The sequence below is a fragment of the Passer montanus genome, unplaced genomic scaffold, assembly GCF_014805655.1.
Source record: "Passer montanus isolate IOZ18808 unplaced genomic scaffold, ASM1480565v1 scaffold21, whole genome shotgun sequence".
NCBI lineage: Eukaryota > Metazoa > Chordata > Aves > Passeriformes > Passeridae > Passer > Passer montanus.
In genome coordinates this window covers 10,819,057-10,842,526 of record NW_024366703.1, presented here as the reverse complement: position 1 = coordinate 10,842,526, position 23,470 = coordinate 10,819,057, and the positions used below count along the sequence as shown (strand labels likewise).

Below are 23,470 nucleotides of genomic sequence, written 5' to 3'. Positions count from 1 at the left end.
AGTGTGGGGGGAATTTAAAAGTCACCAGATTTTTGTTTCTTTGAACATCTTTCGGAAACATTTAATAGCTTAATTTCAAGGGCTTAATATTCCTCTTCATTTGCAATATTTGTAAGGGATTGCAAATAATTAATTTAAAAGTTATTATAAAAATATGAACTTTATCATATCACCAGTGATAGACCTTTGTTGGAGCTGCAAACTCAAATATAAGCCAAATGACCTCAACCTGTCTAAAGGAAAAGCACAGCCAATGGGAAAAGACAAACAGCTTATTTACACACAGGTAGATGAAACTATGATATATTATATCAGCTAAAAGCATATATAAATTAACATTTTTACAGTTTCTGTTTAAAAAGGGGAATATCACATCAGAATTTAATACACTCAAAATACTCCAACATGCAGTCTCAACATAGTCAGGCCAGTATTAAAAATCTAGATTGTTTAATGCACTCTAATCACACATTTGTTGCTGAACTATTACTTAAGATCTCTTTTCAATCGGCAACAAATAGATAAGTATCTTTAAATATCTTCATTAAGGGCCTAGTGTGTAATGCTTATCAGTACATACATAAACACTGGAAGATTTAAAAGAGATTCAGCAGATGGGCTGTAGGCACAACTACGTTTTAGGTAAGTGATGCGTTTTCATGATCTTGATGAAAGTGGAATTACTTGGAATAAGCAGAAAAGAAAGCCTAACTTTAAACAAAAAATTGTTAAATTGAGTTTTGGATTTACATCATACATTAAACACCATCCTAAGGTTGCTCCCTTTTTAAAACTAGCTACTGTTCTTAACCAGATTACATCTACTATGATAATGCGTGATTGGGAGTTAGCCACAGGAGACAGGTTCACTTTCCACATCATTTGGTCTCTGCTTTACTTATATTCTAAATTACAGAAGGTCAGATAATGTTTGATATTCATACACCCTGCACAGCACAAGAAAAGTGCAAAACCCCCTCTTCCTTCATGAAACTCTGGCAACTTACAGGCTAATTGTCTGTGGGTGAATTCGATACACATTAATTCTTTTTATAACAGAACAAGCCCTCACTCCAACAAATATTAACATCCTGAAAACACTCAGATAAGGACAAATATGTAAGAAAAAAAAAGCCCCACATGCCATCAACTATGCCATCAATAATACAAAATATTTTACACCACTTGCACCTGAGTTGAAGAGTGGAAAAGAGAGGGAGACTCTGTCAGTGCAAGAGAATGATTCATGTGACCACTTTGTCTTAATTACTCAGAACAAGCAGTTTGTTGCTGTTTAGTGAAGAACAAAGATATCAGCGTCCCCTGACAGAAAAATAAATAGCCATCATGGTGGTGAAGATGATGATGACTGCCAGCACAACGATCAAAATCCGGTTTTGGATAATCCTGGAAAAAAGCAGAAGAGACAAAAAAATTGCAGTGAATAAAACAAAATAAATCAAAACAGCAGAATATATATAAAAATTATAAAATGAAGTTACAAAAGAACTGGAGAAAAGACATATCACCACAAATTCAATATTCCCTCTACTATTTTGTGTATCTTGACTATTTTTTACTTCTCCCAATTTCCAGTGCTTTCAACCATATATTTATGTGGCTATTAAATCCAACTTTTGTATTCAAGAAAGAAGAACTTTCTGAATTATACATAAATTTATATACATATTAGAATAAATTAAATAAATTATATTCCAATTTATTAACCTTCTAAGAGCAAATGAAAAATAATAGTGTTGAGTCAATGCAATCCAAGCAGGGTGGTCTGTAATAGTAAATATCTTTATATTTTTAAAAATAATTCTGAAATCTTCAGTAGTTTTAATCTGAAAAGAAACAATTTATTAATTTTCAAGGGATTTTACTATTAAGGAACAAGATTTCAAGGAAACACATGTCAATGAGACACTCACTTGTACTAAAATACCAAGGGAAAAGTACAAAAGATAGTTTTGAAGAAAAGGATGATATAAAGAAGCAAGTGTCAAACTGTGAAGCTTATGTTGTAAAAGCATCTCTTGTCTCTGTAGCATACCTTTACTTATGGTAATAGGCAATGTTACATTTCTGTGTAGTATGAAAAAAATGAAGATTAGTGAAAATAAAAAGATGCCAGAAGTAGAAAGTCCTAATATTTTTCCACTATTTTTGGGGAGAAATTCCTGCTTCTAAAATCAGCCAACACATCACTTCAGATTTTTCCTAAAATTAATAGATCAATCAAAATTACTAAATCAAGAAACAGTAGCATTTTAGGCATTTTACGGGAGGATTTTGGATTGTAAGAATTCACTGTTTGTTATTCCATTTTCACAGAGAAGGAAGAATATTTTCAAAGGCTCTTCATAAATAGGGACTTTTGCAAAATATACTTGTACATGAAGGTTATAATCAGAATTGAAGAGGTATAGCAAAAAAATCCCAACAACGAAGTGCAATGAAAGCACCCCAAGTTATATATTTTTTCTCATGCTTCTGCAAAACAAAACAAAACAAAGTCTGCAAGAAGCAACAATGGTATGAAGAGGTAAAACTGTGTTTTGTGAAACATCAAACCAAGTACAACTTGAAGACAGGAGTGTAATGTGTTAAAATGAGCATATTTCACGCAGTGAAAGAGTGAAGAAACTCCAGAGAGCAGAGGGGAGTTTTTCTTGGTAAATGTTTTTCATTTGGATGCGGGTGGATATACATATAAATTATACTGGAAAGTGTAAAGAAAAATGCAGTTTTAACCAACTCCAGCTCTCTCCTTGCTTACCCCCCACCTAAAGGAAAAGCAGTAAATGGATGGATGAAAACTGTCACATCAGACAGACACCCTCCCCTGTGACACTCTAAAAGGACTAGCTCTCTATCCTCCTGACAGGTTACAAAATGATCACATTTGCTGACACGTCTTCCGCAAAACTGCTTTAGTGTTTGTGTCCACTTTCCTAGCAGGAGATGAATGGGCTGCTTTGTCCTCATTTATCACTTAAAGCTGAACTAAGATCTGTCTCGTTTATTTTTCCCTTCCTCACTAGAAAGGCTCAACCACAGCATTAATTCTTTCGCGATGACAGCTAATTCAAACTTAACAGGCAATATTTACTCTGCCAAAAGGATGAGGAGGAGGGAGGGATGTTTCTCACTCTTTTTTTCCCTAAAAAAAAAAGTGTAGCAGGCTAACAAAATAAAGCTAATTAAGGGCTTTTGGTTCTTGTTGGTTTGCACTTCAATTTAACACCTGAACTTACAAGCTTCTCTTTTGTGGTGGGGTGTGACATTCTCTGCCAAGCACCTGATAACAAACGATTTGCCCAGGCAAATGCATGAAAACCAGAATATATATTTACTCACTCGCCCTCATCACTCCTGAAAGGACACTGAGCAAAATTGAAACTCAGCAGTGAAATAGATTAAAAGCATGAAAACTCTTAAAACATTCAGCCTTAAGTAATACACAGTGCAGCTGGCTTGACAACCATTTTATTTGTGGGATGTGGGCCCCAAGGCATCCATAATGCTAATTTACAAAGGATTAACTGTGAGTGAAACTCGCTTAATCTAACACATAGTTAGGCAAAGGCATACATAACATACTGAGTGCTTAAATCAACTCCTCCTATCTCTGGCCCACCGAAAAAAATTATTCCATCGTCTGAGAAGCAAAACTAAAGAAAAATAAAAAAGAAGCATGAAGTCCCCCAAATGCTTCATTTTTAATACCCTGTCAGTACACACCTGATTGCAAGATTATTTAATCAGTGTCCATGTCTCTAAAATCCTTTTCAAGAAAACACTGAGTGAGGCAAGCCACCACCTGTATCTGCTAATTGAAGGTTCACTTACGGTGTGAATATAGGAAATACATATCAAAGTTCAATTTCTAGGAATCTGAATTAGTCTGCACAGTGCAGCAAAAGAATATCATATTAAAAGGAACAAATTAATCATGAAATAGGATGGATGTTATCAACAGATTCCTACGCTGAAGCATTATATACTTTTAATATTCAAGCCCACAGTTAAAGATTAATTTTATATCTTTAAAAAAAGAATAACATTGAGTTTTACTGTTTTCCTTTCAAGCGAGCAAGTAAAATTAAGCTAACTGCATACTGTCCAAAGGATGGGGCTGGGAGGAGAATGACAGAGCTGTTTGGCAGCAGCAGGACAGTCCCAAGGAGGACTCAGTGGTGCCTGTTGAAATCCGAGTCTGGGAGCTGCTGCTAAGACAGAGAACACAAGTTCTGGGTGTCAGCACATTTCAGATCTCAAAGTCAACAGGCAAGGACGACCCTTTAGAGTAAAGAAAAAAGGAAAGGGGGTTTTGAGTGATCCAAGACAGTCAAGCCAGCTCATAGTTGTAGAACAATGGTTGGCATTGGCAGGACCCATCTGTAGGGAAGCCTATAGTACTGTCACAGCCAGACACTGCCAGTGGGTATTGCTCTAGGCAAAGCATCAAGGAATTTAAGTGGGGGAGGGAGTGATAATACCAAAGGAGAAGAAAATGGGGCCTAACGCTAGCTACAAAAAAATCCCAAAGGCTAACATGCTCACAAGAAGCAGATGATACTCTTTTATCTCTATTACACCTTAAATTCAACAAAATCTGGTGAATGAGGAAGCCCAGATTTTTCTTTGAAAATGCAAAGCATGTTTACAGGGTAAATAATTTAGGAAAGAATATATACTTGAAAGAAGACACCCATTGAAACATCCATGGCTAAAATGCCTGAAGGCAAAAACTTGTGCATTTGCATGCTGCATTTTATTAAGTTAGCACACTGTAGCTTTAAAAGAATGCATGGCCAAATTAAGAGGAATGTGTGACTGAAACATCAAGGATTCCTCAAGTTTACATTATGAATCACAGTGCTGTTGATATGAGATGATTTAACCATTTAGTTGATGCAGCTAAGGCACTGAATTCACACCAAGTTCTGCTGGAGCCCTGTGCGGGAGCTCGTTAACAGCCAGTGTCTACAGTTCCTTTCATACTCCAGCCTCTAGGAGCACAAGGGCTCATTCTACTTTGAGTTAGAAGAGACAAAAAATCTGTGCTTTTAAACCAAGCTCCATCTAGTTTATTATGAACAGCAGCCTGAAATATTTGGGTGCAAAACCACACAGAAACCGTAACTAAAGCAGACGCAGGGGTAACGTTAACTGACGCACCGGAGGCGCACTCTGGACTAACACTGCAGAAAGCACATCCCTCTCCTCTCGAGTTTCCTTCTGCTCCACCTTTCCAGATGCCTGACCCTTTATCCTGGCTTCTGGTCACAGTCCCTAATCTCCAACCACTGCTGTGCTGGAGGGTGCCTCCAGCCAGTGCCAAATTCAGGACGCCATCCGCTTTTGATGATCACCTCCCTGCTGCACAGGGCAACCACCCCTCTGCAGAAAAGATCCCACATGCACTACCAAACACTGATGTTCCTGGAAAATCCGTTCCCCTCACTGCTGCCCTGGCAGAAATTGTGCTGCCTTTCCACATTTCAAACCCCCAAAGGATTCGCGCCTGTCCATAGCTTCACACACACATGCACACAATGGGTCTAACTCTGTTTGTGCCATGTTTAGATCTGCTCCGTATAAACACAAAGCAGCTCCCAAATAAGCTTTTGCAAACCTTACATTAAGGATGCCAACCGTGTTTAAACCTTTTTTTGAAACTGCATTCATTAGCAGGGGAGTGCACGACATCTATATGGGTTCAGCCTGATGTCTTGCACATGTCTTAGTGCCTGATTGACCAGCATTGAATAATGATGCCTTGCCATTAAGCACTGATGGTACAATAACAATTGTCATGAAAATCAGCAATCACGGTAACATGTTAACAAAATGCAGGATATAAACGAGCCGGTGCAGACTCTGGGTGCATAAAGAGTATGTCCTTAACTTGAGGACTACAAATAAAATACTGCAAAAAATTTCCTACAGAAGCTCAACTCTGACACTGATACAAATAAAAAAAAAACAAACCAAAACCAAACAAATGGCTTGGGGGATCAGTTAGCACACATTCATTACAACACAGGGCTTTATTCTTAAAGGAGGCATCTTGAAAAATAGTGTCCTCAAGACCACAGACTGATTGATGACAGAGCACTGTCCAACAGTGTTTCACTGTAATATGTATTTATGATTTAACTAGAAGTGATTCCTATCAGTTTACTGGACAGAAAGGCTTGCTCTGTATACAAACTGCATCTTAAATGGTCACTCTGAATACTTGGCTATTGCATTTTTTGTGTCCTTTTATTTATGATTGGCAGTTTTTGCTAACATGAAAGAAAATAGGTGCATGCAAATCAGTGGCAAGAGATTTTTAAGTGTCCAATATTCATGTGCAAATCAGCAGATTCAAACAAACACTAAGTGTGGGTCTAGTCAAATAGGCAAAAACATACCAGGCAAAATTAAATGTGCATTTAAAGTAATATAGCTATAGTCACATAGCTTCTGGACAGACACAATTATTACTGTATATAAGGACATCCTTGTTACGATGAGTTTTCAAATGGAAGCACTAAACCTCACACAGGGGAATAAAATGTTATGATTGGTAAAGCAAAGCCTTAGATACATAATGATAAATCTCAAGTTCAGGGTGTCTGGGGGCTGTTCAATCATTCACATCTTCAGGTTTAAGAATGCTTTTCTTAAATAAAAGCAACTGAAAAGAATGAGACGGGCTGTGGCAAAAACATAAAGACATGGCAACCTACTGTAATAAAAGAGTAAGAGAACATTGCCTAGCAGAATTACAGCTGGCTGGAAGTATCTGACTTGAGACATTTTTCATCATTAATGACTGAAATTAGCAAACAGAAATACCAGTGGAAAAAAATATCTGCACAACTTGCATACGACTCCTTGAGCCTCTTCTAGCTGACCATGGGAAAAGTGAGGAATTTGGAAAACACTCAAGTTTTTTTCCTCTTCCCCACCACAGACTCTGAAAATATGTCTATGTCTTTATGTTCTCAAGCCATAAGACCTAATTAAATTGTAATTGACATTGTATATTTATATGTGAAAAGGCTTTGGGGGTGGTGGAGAGGTGATGGGACCCCCTCATGGCTTATGGGGACAAAAAGATCACACTTCCTGAGGTCCACCTTCAGTCTGCAGACTGTTCCTAGCAGAACCTCTTCCATGTTCCCTGAATTCCTTGCCAAAGGTGCCTCTCTGTAAGAACTTGGGAAAAAATAAAAATTGCTCAAAACAGAGCAGATAACAAAATGAAACCCTCAAAAACAGAGGGCTGGTGATTAAGAAAGGATGGGCTTTTTCTAGCTGATTTTCTAGCAGTGTTTATTGAAAGAGCCAGGCCATACAGGACACCTACGATTTTGTTGATAGGACTGGAATTGTGCAGTGCTGCGTCCTCTAGCTTTAAAGTTCAGTCTGAAGGACTGGGGCTGTCTACTTGTAATAACATGGATACCAATCTCTAGTTATAATATTACACTCAAACCACATCAATGTGTTTCCACCTGGGCCCTGAATGAAAGAATGAGTCATGTAATAACAGGTGCAGGGAAGTAGTCACACTATCCCACTTTAAACATCTAAATTATATCTAGCTAATCTCTCTCAGCTCCCTGTATATAAGCTCAAGTCCTGCTCTGAACTGCCCTCTCTTTCTCCTGACCAGTGCTGGTCAGCAGCTGGGTTACGTGCCTACAACATAGGAATGAATATCTCTAAAAGCTTGAAAATGAGGCTCAGGCAAGAAAACTTGCTAGCTCTGAAGGCAAAATCATACAGAAAGGGGCTAGCATATTGTAAAGTGTGTGTAATCTCCCATCAATCAGAAATATTGCAGAGATGTAACTCACCAGTGAAGCAGAAGATGCTAATCAATGATTAGCCGGTAAGGACCTTGATCCATCATCTCTTTTTAATGGATCCTATATTTGCACATTAATTTTTGACCAGAAGCAAATATACTTTGCCTTTGACAGTTTTTCTGAAGGAGTAAAAGAATGGATATCCCTCTCTTGGCTGAATACCTGCTGAAACACATTGGCCTTCCTTGACTCAACTATGGTTTTACCTTGCTGTGTCACCTTCTGGCAACCTTCCCATAGATTAAAATGTAAAATTATTTTGATTATATCTTATAGCTAAAATACTTATGGAGAGATTTAATTAATAATAGAAATCTTGCAACACATTCCAAATGAACAGCATTGGAGTATAGTGTTATTTGGTAGCCATCAGGGTTATCATGGCTTGCATGGACTTTCTCTCAAGGAGCTGGCAGTCTCAGGAAATGAAAATTGTACCCAAGTGATTAGTGGGGTGTGTGTGGGGAGGGAGAGGGGACTGGCCTGGGAAGGAGAGAGACCTACAGGAATGATTAGAAATCAAACATGGTAACTGGGAAATCCTGATGAAGGACCCCATAGATGTGGAACTGAAGGTCAAAACACAAAATTGAAGGGTGCTGAAAATATTGTACTAGCCAGATTTTATTAATTGCTTATTTTAAAAACACATGAGAAGGCATTTCTGAAGGATGGGAAGTATCCTTCTGCTCCTGAGGCATGGAACTTTTCTCTACATGGTTTTGATGCAACTTCAGCTTTCTGCCATCTCCATGTCCACTCCTTCCACAGAGGGAATCCATTAGGTTATGACTGTCACTAGGAGGCACAGTGGGGCTTCTGGGGCCGCACAAATCCACTCACCAAAACGGGAGAGGGACTAGCTCATTTAATTCAAAGCACAGGCAACACCAGATCCCTTTGGCAAGTCTAAGAGATGATCACATGCACAGTGGCAACTGCAAGTGGAAGGAGTCAAGGTTGTCTTAATCTCCAACCAGCCTTTCTCAGGGTACTGAAGTATCAAGAAGAACAAATCACACATTTAGTCACCTGAGCATGACTAAGAACCATAGGCCTTAGCAAACATTACAAGAGCTTTAGCAAGAGCTCAGAGGGAGGGTGGATAGCCCAGCTGTCAGTGCAATGGCATTCTTCAGCACGTAGGGTACATGAAACCCTGGTCCCCAAACAGTTAATAGGAAAAAAAAAGCCCCAACCCCCTCGTCAGCACTCAAAGCTAAAGCAATTATTTCTCCAGCAGAAGAAATGTATGCAAGCTATAAAATGACAAGAACGTACAAGATCTCATATTGGCTTTTATGATAAATATAGTTAAATTTACATTCTGTGCAATTTAAAGAAAACAAAAATGTCAAAAGTCTGCATCTTATCAACTTCCATAATCATTAGAAGCCACTAAAAGATGTATCTTAAACAGATGAAAGGGAGTAATGTCTTTCACCCTGCCTCAATTTAATTAATGACTAATCTACAGGTTTTAGGTGTGACAAAGCTGGAGACTGGACACACACACTCTTCTTGCATTATTTTCTTCTGATTACACAATATTTGACTGGGCATCTTTTTGTATGGCAAGTTTCCTACAATTGTCTTAACAATGTTGACCTCTTTTGTAAAAACCTGAAGGCATCTGCAGCAATTGTTCCTGAAGATCTGCTATCCAAAATGTTACCATTTCATGGCACTTCTTGAATGATAGAATAGAATTTTTTTTGGTATATATTCATTTTTTTTCAAATGCTATAAAAGAAAGGAAAACAATCATGGCTAAGGCCATTTGTGAGATGGCATTAAAAGAGCCTACTCTGAGACAGATAAAAATAATGAGAATCTTTCTGTCAAGAAGGATTTAGAAAATATCACGAGCATTATTAAAATTTAATTTTTTACTGTGCTTTTTGGTTCCCCCTTTTCCAGTGATAATGAGCAGGACTGCACACCTCCACAATGCTAGCACTTGTTTTGAGCAATAAATTCAGCCTTCCAGTCTGAAGACATTTCAGACAACAATTTTGACTGCTATAGGCTTATTTTTCAACCTTTTCTGTGCTTTGAGTCTTCCTATAAAAACCAGTTCATAAGCTAATTTTCCACAAGGCCAGTGGAACAAATAAAAATCAATTTTTGCCCAACCGGTTCAGAGAAAACCTGGGAACAGTGAAGACAGAACAGTGAAAAATAAAAAGAATCGATGTATTCACAAATGGTTTACCTGATAGAGAACTATCAAATTAGTTGTCAGGAGATACTTGCCACTATGAAAGTATTTTCTTTTCAGCATGTTACAGTATTTCTATTAGGGGAGCAGAGAAGCCTCTACTTTGTCATGACCTCAGACCCCTCAGTTTAACAACCACGTCCGAGCTTCCAAATATTCGGTAAAACTACAGGGCACAAAGTCACAGTGCAAGAGCCCCTTGCAGGTCTTGCAACCAGAGGGACCTGCAAGCCCAACTGGCTTAGGGTGGGTGTAAGTCTTCATGATCTCCTGGAAGGCACAGAGATTCCTGCCTCATAGAAGGCAGGGAGACATTCATGACCTCAGGCCAACCTTGTCAAGAGGAATTTGGTCCATCAAGAGAGGGAAAAAATTGTAAAAAACACTGCCCAGACTCCCCTCCTCTGTTAAAACCCCAAGTGTTAAGGAGCACACTGAAGACTAAGCAGTTTAATCTCTTGGACAGCAGAACACAAATTTCTCCAAAGATGGGAATCCCATTTGTAGACTTCAAAACTTTCAGAATCTCAAGGACAACGCTGGGCAGAGGCTTTAATATCATGGCCCAATCCATTTCATCATCTTCTCTACTAATTGGGCAAGTGTTCCCAAAACTGCCATACTGAGAAGTGATGGGGTAGGTGCACACATCTGTATGTCTGCAGCTACAAAAATTGTCTGGAAAATTGATTGAAAAACAGAATCTGCTTTTTAATACAAATTAACCATCACTGCTGTGGAAATAAAATAAATTTATAATTTACAAGCTTAAATATTAAGGAAGCTATTTTTAAGTACCTATAATCTTCACTCTGGTATGTAGCATTTTATACACTCCTTTATTTTTATGAGTTGGCATTAGAATGTGACTCATTTTAACAGAAAAAAAAGGATTAACTGCGTTACTCAGAAGTAAAGCTCCATATTACCTATTTAAAATATTGTAACACACCACAGAGACATCATTTCTAGGGCCAAACAAAACATTACTCAATGAAGAAATGGCATGAGATATAAAATATTCAGCAGAGGAAGGGTATTTGGAGGTAAGCAGTTTCACTGCCAATAAACAGCATCATAATAAATAGTGCACATGTAGGAAAAAAAAGTATACCTGTTCTTCGCTATTTGAGATGTAACACCTTAGTGGGGGAAACTAATAAAGATACTACTCTTCCACTAAGCACATGCAGGGAAAAACTAGAACCACCACACATTTTGATTCTGAATCTCTTACAACTGATGCTAATTTGCTTATGATATCTGCCTGATTTAGAGCTAATCTTCTGTAAATTAACTCCTAATGCTGTCTGAAATAATCCTCTTAATGCTGGTCTGTCTTGAGTACTTTATATCAAACACCATGAAATGCACAAGCATACACAAGGCATTCAGCAGCTGTAGTGCTGTTGGCTGCACAAGAGTATTTGCTGTGCCATGAAGGCACAGAGCTGTGGGGCCCTGGGGCAGCTTGGGGACCGCTCTGGTTGTCCCCTTGGAAGGGTACAGCAAGCCAGAGCCGTGTCCCACCACCTCCTGGCCACCAGAGAGAAGAGGAGGCTCTTTGTCTCCTGACAAAACGGTGCAGGGGGGTACAGCTCCATGCTCCTGAGCTCCCACCTCCAGCAGCACATGATAATGAGAAAAAGTAAAACGCTCAGGCTTTGAGATTTCCCAGCAATGAGATCTGTGTTAAACAGCACTAATTATCAGCTGGAAGCCTAATCTGATAACGGGTTTGAGAAGACAGAGACAGACCATTTTGTTTCTTCAGTGGAGGAAAATATTTTTAAGGGTGTTGCTTCAGCATCGGCTGGCTTAATAATTATTGTCAGTGTGCTTATAACCCTGTATTCAAACATATATTTTCGTCTGCTAAATCCACTTCAACAATTTTCTCCCCAGCATTAATTTAATGATAGAGCCAAAAACCTAATTGATTTTGGTGAGAAATGCAATAGAAACACATAATTTTCTTGGGTTTTGAAACGTAAATGGCAGACACAACTTTGACTGAATAGACTTCTTTATGTTTTAACAGACAGTTTATTGGCCCAGACTTCTACATATAAAAAGCACAATTCCAAAAGCAATACATTTTTAATTGAAAAATTCATGTATTTTTACTATGTACAGGTAACTTTGTCAGGTAAAGGGCTTTTAAAACAATTTTAATTAATGGAATATTGTTTAGAAATTGTATTCTCACCAAAGCAAGTGCTTATAGGAGGGTATCAAAAGGAAAAAAATCTATTCTTTAAATCATACTTTATTGGAACTTGTTTTTTTAATATATTAAAGAACAGATAAAGCATAGTGATCACTGAGCTGTATGTGTCCAACAGCCCTTCAAGAGACTTGTGGAAATGTATAAAATAAGCAGTGATACAATCCTTTGCCAAACACTGTCATAAATTTTTTATTTGGCAGCTAACATTCTCACTAGCTTTCTTGGCAGCAATTGGGACCTTTAGCAAGAAAGGTGCAGGAGAAAAATACCTTGTTTAGAGATGTTTTCAACACTTTCTGGGATTTTTCAGAACTTCTGCCTGCAGCATATTTTACAACCACAGTCTCCAGTCACCTGATGAGTGGGTGGTGGTTTTAAACTTTTTTTTTTTTTAATATAGACAGCCTACTACTTCCCTCTGGCCTTCAGCCTAGGATGTGAGCGTGTGGAATGGGGCTGTGTGTTCCACAGAGATACAAATGGTTGCTCCTCTCTGTCTAGACAAAAAAACTTGAAAATAATATCAGAATGTACCTTTCATTGCTCCTGATACTATCTCTATCTTATTCCCGGGTGACAGAGATAAATGAAAGGCAAACATATGCTGATTACTTTTGCATTTTTCTCAGGAGATATCTGCAGAAGAGCTGGTCACAGGTGCAGCTGCCCTGGCCAGCCAGTGGGAGAAACAGAATTGGGAAATAGATTTCTGTGCCCAGGTCCAGAGGTTTTTTTTTGTTTGCTTGTTTGTTTTCCTTTAATATACTGAACTTAACATCTGATGCATCACGTTCCTCCAAGAGCCCAGAAGTGCTGATGTATATGTTGATGTATGTACCAATTCACTTATGGAAAAGATAGTCTACATTTTGATATTTTATCATTTCAGAATAAAAAGAAGATGAACCTACTTTACATTTCAGCAACTGCCTCCGAAACTTTCACAGCATTAAGATACATTTCAGTTCTTCACATGAACAGAAAGGAAACAGTCTTCCACAGATGTGGACAAGAAAAACACCTTATCTGCCTCAAATGAGAAAGGCTGGAATTTAATTTTAGACAGCAAACGTTGCTTAAAACACAGGCCTAATTAAAGTAGTGCTGTTACAATTATAAACACAAACGAAAAGGCTTCCCCACAGCCCGTGGTCCAGTTTTGCCTGTCGTGTTTACCAGGGGCATCACCCCTCGAGAACGTTTCAGAGCCCACACAGACATCTAGTGGCGGGTGAAAACACTGCACGGTGGCACTGCCACCTGGCACAGCTCCACGGGCACCTGAAGCCGTGCCAGGGCTGAGGTGAGCTAACTTTGCTACGACTATGGCTGGGCAACCAAACAGGGAAAGATGTGCTCCCTCTGTGCCATCCCAGCAGTCATGGAGAGACAGCTGCTCTCGTGGCAACTCTGGCTTCCCAAATGTATATTATTATTGATTCTCTTCAATTAAATCAGAGCTCTTTTTGTCTTTCTGAGTACCTTTAAATGCCTCTCTCCTTGCTATGATTTTATTTTACTTAAAAACTGCAAAGGCTAATTATGTAGCATCATTTGAGAGTTTCAGTGAGCATGGCTATGTGCAATGCAGCTGACTGGAACACACCGGGGCAATGAGACTTCACAGACAGCAAAAAACACACACGATGAGAAAGTCCAGTCAATAATAAATTCTAAATGGTTGGAGGAGGAATATGACTTGCTCCACAGTCCACATCAATCAATGGAAAGATGCCTAAAACTTCAGTGGGGTTTGAGTCCCACATCTGCAAAGGAGATCAAGCACCACAGCTCTGCACAGAGCTGTAAGAGCTCAGTGCCCTGATTCTGCTCTGTTACACCATTTAAAATCAAGCAGTACTCAGTGGTGTCATAACCCTGTACATCTGTGTCAGACCCTGTGTTGCAAGGACAGACTCAATGCCAAGAATGCAAAACAGATGTTGCTTTCCTAATGTTTTCTTGTTGTCCTTTAAGTTGTCTTCATGGGGTTCTGTTTTCATTTTGGGGAGCAAAACAGGTCGACAGGACTTTTCAGAGGGCAGACTGGAGGAATGCTTCTGCATCTTCCTTTTTATTTTGTGTGCATGTGTGAATATGCAGAGGCTTTGAGTTACAACTGGGAAAAATCTCCTTTTTTTTTTTTTTAAGCTTCATTTGAGCTATGCTTAGTTCCCTTGGGGCAAAAGGAAAGGTAGCTATTTGTGGATGGGAAAAAGAGCTTTTGTGAACAGCAAAACTGCATCACCAAACGGCTTAAGAAAAAGATTTTTTGAAGTTATTTTTTACTACTACTTTAAGAGGAAACAGGGATAAATATATCTTTTTTGCATGTTGACTCATTAACAAATTTAGCAATAAACACCTTGCAATTAAGTCCACTAGTTTACTGCTGTCCAGAAGTTTCTCAATACTCTGCACAGAAGGTTTTGGAAAACACATAACTAAGAAATGGTGAAGGCAAATCCCAACAGCTTGCTCAAGCAAATCTGGCCAAGGCTTAAATTCACTTCTGAACACTGAAATTCGAGATGCTGTATCAAATAAGCAGCTCTTTTTCCCTGAAGAGAAGAAACTGGGTGTAGCTAACCTAGTGCATAATAGGTTTATTCTCATTCACAAAACAGGAATTACTTTATGGCCCCAAAGTAAAACTAGCAGAGAAATATACTGGCAGATTTGCTGCAGATGTGTGTTGTGACACGTATGCAGGGAATCTGCTATTAATCACACGCTAAGATTTTAATATTATGTAGGGTAATGCAGGCAAGCATTATGGTGGAGGTTCTGGATGCATAACAGCCTAACCCACAAATGGGACTTTTAAATTTAACTCATTTGAGCTCACTCTCACACTACACCAGTTGAATTCCCTGGTTCATCCCCCCACTCTCCACTACATACATTTATTTCAATATCTATTGTGCCTTTCTTTTTGTGCTTGTCCTCCGCTTCTTTTCTTGAGACACGACAGTTGTTGGGGAAAGTGCAGCTTTTCAATTCTCCTGTTTGCCAGACTATGACAGGAATGTTCTTGTTAGAGGGGCTGTTTGTGAGACCCCTGGACATGTACCCAGCACAGGAAACAGTCTGGCTCAAATGCTGGAAAAGCCATTCTTCACCTGAATCCTTCAAAATTTGTGTCTGAACATAACTAGAACCTATGTATCCATACCCGGGCTGAGATTACTACGGACAATTATACCGTGGAAATGCATTATTCTGACAAAGCAATCAATCACGTTATTTCTCACAATTTCAGTTCACCCCTAAAATTTTCCCTACCTCCAAAGCCAGCTGGATATTATATTACTGAAGCTGTTGAAAGGGTGTAACACTAACCATGAAGCCAAAGGCCACTAAAACTATGCAATGCATAAATTTTTATTGTTTGCTCAGCATTGAAATCTCATTAGGGCTCATAACTCATCGGCGCACTGCAAACATTTGCATCTGCTGATCATGAGAACTTGGACGGAATGTACACCTTTGGCTAATTTACTTGTTATGTTTTTAGATGAGACTGTGTTGCTTTTTATTTTCTTTTAAAAAGTCCTTATGCAGTTGTGAGTCAAATGTCCACTTTTTAAACTGAATACATGAAAACTTTCATTTGCAGTTTCTCAAGGTTGTTCTGTTGCTAGCAATGTTCATGATCATCATTTTACAAAAGCTTCATTTAACTTAGTATTCAGGGTAGTCATTGTTTGAAAACTGTGCCCCATAGAGCATTTCACTTCATTCATCCTTTCTGTTTTATGCAGCCACATTTTAATTAGATTAAAATTTGTCCTCCAATTAGCTTTCATTAAAGTTTATAGATTACAGGAAAAATCTCCACTGAGTTGTGCTTCAAAACTGTGCCTTAAGTTTAAAATGAAATAACTGTGCAAATGAAGCTATTATGAAGATTATTACTATGCAAAAAACATCAGTCGCTTCTTGGTTTACTTATACATTTAACTCTGTAATTCATTTTGCCAACTTCAATACCTCTGTGTTCTCTAGAGTAGTCATCATAATAATACCTTACAGTTACAGGATACCTTTCATTACCAAGGATCCTTAGGGGCCTGATTCTGCATACCAGTACTCCTGCTGAAGTCCCTGAAAGTATTTGAGCAAGTGCTCCTTGCTGCATGTGAACCAGAACCCAGGCACAGGTCAAATCCTGCTTCCAGATACCCACGTAGCGTTACTGCTGATCTGCGCAGCTCAGAATGCAAACCAGATATGAACATCATGTAAAAAGTCTTTCTGGCTGAGATGTGGCAGCTGTTTAATGGTGCATGGTTACAGGACTCACCTCTGTAAATGAGGGTGCGAGGACAGATACTTCCCCCACAGTTAAAATTGCAGAGAAAGCTGAGAATGTAATTATCCAAAGAGGAAGTGACTCTGTAGGACACTGGGGCTGGGGCTGCATCTCTGCTGTCACTCACGTCTTCAGATGTGACATTGCCAAGTATCAGATGCCCAGTCACTAATATCTCCTGCACATGCAAATCTACTATGTGCTGAAGGCAATATAAAGTTTACAGTTCACCAGGCTTATCCTACAATCAGACATTTACTCTAGAGCAACCTCTTGGTGGAACACAAGGGACTCCATGTCGGAGCAGGGCACCACAGAAATGGATCTGTTTGCAGGAAATTCTCTCCCAATAGCAAGAGCTATAAATATATACATATAATTAAAACTAAAGAGAGAGAGATGCAGCCAACATCTTAAAACTAAAAATAGAGACACTTGGGTTACAAAACCAGGGACCTGCCTTTGCTCTAGCAACATTTTTGATAGGAGAAACACAGTAGAAAACAACTACTTTACTACAAATGAGATGTAGATTGTTAGCATGGGAGAATTATTTCAGCAAAATGCAGGAGTGTAAAGTGTTCCCTATTTTTCATGTACTTATTGGTTGAAGAACCACTAATAAATCTTCACATCCCTGTGGTAACTAGTGTTATTCCCACTGAGCAGATGGCAAAAGTAAAGTTTAAGGGTGTCAAAGGCTAGAGGGGAATTTATAGTTTAAATGCTCTTACTCAAGCCAAGACCACGTTTCCAAGAGGCAAAGCAAACAACAGCAATACTAATTTTAGGAGTCATGCTCAAATCTGTCCCTTCCTCCACCTGTACTTCTCCTCCTGGTGTTCACTTCTGCCATCTCCTTACAGCATGCCAACCTCACTTGTGCTGACTCAACAGCTTGTGGGTACATGTGATGAATCAGACCAAGGAATTGATTCAGGACAAAAAAAGAAAGAGAAAAATTAGAAGAGTGGAGAGGTGAGGAGAGATATTTTGCACTAGATGAATTCAATCTGAAGACATTCACAGGAAAACAGAAGTACCCATGTAAACAAGAAAGCAGATGGACGCAGCATAGGGGCAAGAGTGAATATTTTTGTAGTATTTCTGTTGCTGATGTTGATGGTTTTGTACCACAGGATTGAAGTCCAAACCATTCCAAAATAATTAAATTTTTGTGTTTTAACTCTTTTAAAACTCTTCTTCTGTTTACCTCCCTTTGCCTGCTTTGCTCTGGGGAAGAGCATAGTTACTCCTCACTACCTTAGCTCAACAAATTTGCATAAGGAAATTCAGAAACTGCAAGTATTTGACTTTCCACAATCAAGACCTGAAACACCAAGCTTGCCTTCTCAGTTACACTGTCTGTATTTCAGAAATTCTGCTCCATTTCCTCAATAGAATTGCCATGTTTCATAAAATACAGACAGACTACTCATGCTTTATGTCAAGGGTGCATTTACAAATAGTTTATAAAGGATTTAGATGATTAACCATACATTAGGACAGTTAATCAAATTTAAGAGGCTATTTCAGAATTCTACAGATCAAGCAGTTATTTATAATCCTTGTTATTGCTTTCTACCTTACATCCAATCCTAATGCACACCATTAGAATATTCTGCTAACTCTTTATCAATTATTTGTGTTAGCAGAAAAAATCCAAACAAAAAAAAAACCCCAAATCCTATCGTAAGGAATAGGTTAGATAATTAGGACATTGAGACTCCTAGACTAAATGAATCAGACCCAAGAATCAAATCTTTGGAGATAATTAGCCTCTGCCATGATTTAGATACTTCAAGGTCCTTAAAAATCTCAGCCCTCAACACTGTACACATGGGATTTAGGCAATTAAAAAAGCTGGCAAAGTGTCATCTGAAAAGGCACAAATGCTGCAGTAACTGTAACAGCTGAGGAACACATATTTTCTTCAAAAAACCATCAGCATCATGTCAGGTTGCTTAAAGCTTCAGTGCTTCATGCTGGTTGAGAAAAAAACCAGACAATGGAAAACTTGAGGAATGTTAAATTTAACTGTTATCCTTACAAAATGTAGTTCAGCTCAGTTAGAACACAATGAAAAGTGATTTCTTGTCATTTTATTCAGTCATTTGAAGCAGTGTCTTCTCTTTTTCATAGTTTTCACTTGGTACTGGGCACATAGAATGTTATCAATGAAGAAATAACTACAGATCACTTTTTATTGTGATATGATTTATATAGTTTAAAAAAAAATCTCTTCTGGAAGTATAGTGTATGTGGTGCTATTTTTGCCTAGGAATGGAAACTGGAACTGGAAATAGAGTCATTCATTCACACTTACAGGATGACATCGCGTTGACAGGCATGCAAACTTGGAAAGGTGCTACGCAGTCACTCTTAAAATACTACACTGTATTTTTTTCCTTCTAAGCTTCAATTAAGAAAATGTTATAGAGCGATCAGTACTTTGTGAAGGCTAAGGGTTCATAATTTGCAAGAGATCCTCTTTCAGAAGTACAAAGACAGAAAAGTCAAGGCACTAACAACTAAATAAACTGTTTTCACAACAGAACTGGCACGTTCAAGGCCCTCTGCAGTGAGGTGCTGTGCTGTCAGGAGTTCTGCTTGTTCACACTCATCTCAAAGAGCATTCCCCAGTCCCATCAGAAAGGTCATCAAGCCTTCCTGCCAGGTAGTCTGTTACTTGCCTTGGTTGGGTTTTTTTTCCCTCGGTTTGAGGAGAATGAAAATCATAAAAGGCGTGAGAATATGGTTGAGGTAGATAAACTTAGAGATTCTAACAGAGCTGGAATGCTGTTGGTGCTAACAAGCCTGGAGCAAGTGATCCATGTCTGGCATGCTGTGCCAAACAAACTGCAATTACAGAAGTACCAAAAATAAAACAAGCAACTTTAAACCTCCTGAACGTGTGAGCCTGGGTCTAAGAATCATATTTGCACTTGCTCCCACAGGCTTGCTTCCAAAAGGCACACAAAACTGGAGGGACCTTTTTAATGGGAAGGAAGGAAGGAAAGTTTCCATTTGAGACCTGGCATTTTGGAATGGCAGAAAGAGCAGCTGACCCCAGAGGCTCTTGCCCCTCAGTGTCAAATTCCTACAAGAGCAGCTTGTGCGACTTCGGCCGTATCATACCTGAATCAAAACGTCAGGGCTTGAATCCACACCACAAGTCATGCTCTCTGAAATTGAGGTATATAATCCTCTTGGCTTTGCTTTCTGTTGGGCTTTTCCACCCTTTGGCATGCCTCTGCAGTGCCAATCGACATGTGCTTCCCCTTTTTGTCTTACAGAGAAAACCTCAGCTAGGCCCAAATTTTAATGATTTCAAACGATGCGCTCTGTAACTTCCTTTGCACCAGCTTCCTTGTTTTCTGCTGGTTCTAAAAAACCCCTTTGACCCACTCATAAGAACACCATTTCTGCTTCTGTCTTCCCAAATTAACAAATGAATGAAGAGAGGGAAACTCCTCTGTCACTCCAAACCTTCACCCTTCAAGTCCCCCTGCCTCATTGCAGCCCTGGTGCTCTAAAATAAAGGGAGCATTAATGGGCTGAAGTTTCCATGGGACATCAGCACTTAAATGATATTCTGAATCATGGCCTAACTGGTGGTGGGCAAGGGCAGGTATTTACTTGGTGCAGTCTCTTAGGATACAATGGATTTATGGCCGTCAATTCTGAACAACACCACTATTGTCTCTTCACATTCTATCTGCCTCCATTATTCATTTGTGTTGATTTTGATTGATGAAGACACTTTAAAAAAGGAGGGGAAGAAGAAGGAGGGGGAGAGGAATACTTCAACTGTTTGGTTTCTAATTCCTGTAAATCTACAGTTCATACTGCAAGAGTACTACTCAAAAGAAATGTCAATCTCCACATTTTGGTAAGGGGTTTTCCCTTTTAGCAGTCTCTCTTCTTTCTGAAAGAAGTGGGGTGCAAACTGTGCTTCCATGACATGCCTAATCACCATAGGGATGGCACATCACACTTCAATCAGCCAAGAAATGCTGGGGTTTTTAATGAAAAAGTATAAGACTACTGCAAAACCTCTTCTGCATATTTACTTCCTCTGCTACAGTTAATTAAGTTTTAGAGCTGGTTTGATAAGTCAAGAATTGCTTGGACCACAGACTTGAACTCAAGAAGAGTAGATAAAACTTCTTCATTCAAAGTGAATGCACCTGCTAGAAATCTGACTGTGTAGAAGTCATCAAAAAAGCTCAGCTTTGGCTTGATTGCTTCCAAATATATGGTATTTACTGACCTCTAATTAAAATATCCTGACAGAATACAGATTATGAACCACCTGATACATTTCTTTCCATGGGAGGCAGTGTCAGGCCTGGGGGTAAGGAGATTCCTGAGAGTTGTTTATATTTAGTTCACTCCTCTCAACATTTTAAATGAGCTTCTGTGCAAGCACTACAAACTTGCCCAGCTCTCTGCTTACTTATGGAGAAGAGAGAAAATGAGAAAGAAAGAGAGGAGAAAGAAAGAAAGAAAAGAAAGAAAGAAAGAAAGAAAGAAAGAAAGAAAGAAAGAAAGAAAGAAAGAAAGAAAGATTCACCACAGGTTTGCATCTCTTCTGCTCATGCTGACTGCTTGTAGCCAAGGGAAGCCCAATAGCCTCCTGAATATTTGGTCACAGGATTTCCCTTACTAGTTCCACCCCTTTTTGCACTTTAAATAGTATGAGCTATAATCAGGCAAGAGAAGTAGTGAAAAAAAAGGACAGATAAATTTTTAATAAACTGGCATCAGATGTCACAGTCACCACCACATTCAAAAATCAACCCCTCTATTGAAATTTTGGTGTCTAAAATGTTGGTGTTTTAAAATGACTGCAGGCTCAGAAAGAAAGCTTTGCTGTTTCCTATTATCTCTGAAAACGTGGGCTTAGAAACATTACTTACAAAAAAAGAAAACTTGACTTCTAAGAAGAAATAGGTGAAGGGAGGAAGAGTCTGTGGAACTGCTGAATACACAAAAGCTTGCTGCTTGACCACTCAGTTCGTTTTACAAAGCATAATTACATCTGCCTTTTTATAATGTTATGTGGTTTGTATTATTACTTTCTGCACCATCTTTCATGTTTCAAGGGAGTAGGCTGCTACTAACTGGTGCTAGGAAGAAACTAATTCTAATTACACAGTATTTCTGCAGCTCCCCGAGAGGGATACAAGATGTTTGTGAAATCATCCGGTTCTGTTTTTGAAACTCCCGTCTTCACAATTTTGACTTTTCAAAACGATCTGCTCTTAATACAGCATGAGTTGTCAAAGGCTGTCAAATAAACGATAAAACTCTCAGGAAATAAACGTCTCTCCCCTAGTAGGTTTGTATATATTTCCGCAAAAGTAAAGAATTCTAAAAGTAAATAAACACATGGGAGGATTAGAGAAGCAATAAACAAAAGCATTTCCTCATTTTGAATTTAAGAAAATAGGAGCCTCTTTCCAGCCACTGCCAGGAAATACTAATGCACAGAGGTGAAGTTTGTACTAGCTGAAATATTATTTCATGCTAGGGCATATGGACATGCATTCACTCAAACATGCACACATTGCACGTATATCCCCGACCAAAATTTAAGTCAGGTTTCTACTGTGCCTTGATGGATTGATGAGCAGAGGATTTTAACACCCGTTTGGACCAACACAGGCACGGGGACTCCGTGCTGCAAGATGATAAAGACTAAACCTTTTAGTCCTAATGAAAGAGTTTACAGGATTCCTAATCCCTGCACCCCACCTCACTTCTAGTGCAGTCCTGCTGAAAGCTTTAAAACAGTCCCCAGCACTAACATGGTACAGAGCCTGTTGAACATGCTGATCTGCTCATGATTACTCTTTGCCACTGTAAAACAATCTAACTCCTCAAGTGAATGGAGTCTGTAGCAACAATGGTGTTATTGACTTGTTGCTCCAGCTCTATTTAGTTATTACCCTCGAGGCCACAATCAATAGACTTTGCACCAAGTCAGCCTAATAAATCCCAGGCTTTCACTGGAGCTTTGCCAGGAACTGCTAGAAAATCTATGGCAGTCAAACACTTAGAGTATGAATAACATAGAAAGCTGTACTGACAGCTGTATAAATTAATTAACAAGGAATGTTCTTACTCTTTTAAGAAGATCATAATGCACGTTTACCATGATTTAAAGAGTCAAAGGTAGAGCAACAGAAAAATTACCTTTGTGCTTTCATTTAAAATAAAAATCAAATATGATTAAAACAAAACAGCTTCAGACTACTTTTTCCTCCCTTTGATTATCGGACATGCAAAAATCTGCATTCGCATTACTTCTGCGGCCATTTAATTATTCCAAGTTTGATTTAAAAAGGAACTGAGCCCAGCAAGCACTGACCACTCAGTACTAATGGTGCTTTAACCAGATGAATGTTGACTGTTGTGTGCTGGTATCTGCAAGGGGGACTTAAATCGCGTTTGTAATGCAGTGATTAAAACAGAAACAAAAGGAAGGGGGAAAACAGTTGTTCAAGAAGTAAGAGGTTGGTCACTAGTGAATTCCAGGTTCTTTCAGTTCCTTCTGTAATAAGCAAGTATTCTGCAGAGTCAGCTGCAAGGCGCCTGATCGCGGTGTCCGGAGACGCGCGGAACCCACTGTGGCAAGAGCTTGGTGCCAGCCCCGGAACAAAAGAACCTCCTTTTTGCACGTTGGAAACAACTGTAACAGATCAATAGGCTCTTACAACTGATTAGCTGTCCCAGTGGTACTCTCTGGGAGCATTCAGCTTTCCTGACGAGGGTCACTGCTTTGCTGGGAAGCAAGGAGGGGCTTGGGCACCTGCCAGGCTGGC

At 39.0% G+C, this 23,470-nt stretch overlaps 1 protein-coding gene across 4 annotated transcripts in view; it reads right to left on the bottom strand.

The window, feature by feature from the left end:
* Window positions 1–23,470, bottom strand: part of VTI1A (vesicle transport through interaction with t-SNAREs 1A) — a 258,947-nt gene that overhangs the window by 1,977 nt on the left and 233,500 nt on the right. For all 4 annotated transcript variants that reach the window (XM_039708805.1, XM_039708806.1, XM_039708803.1 and 1 more), the window contains one exon: window positions 1–1,407. This exon is cut by the window's left edge and continues 1,977 nt beyond it. Coding sequence is in view for 2 of the 4 variants with exons in the window: in XM_039708803.1 (XP_039564737.1) it covers window positions 1,314–1,407 (94 nt within the window). In the remaining 2 variants the exon portion in view is untranslated. The remainder of the gene's footprint in view (window positions 1,408–23,470) is intronic.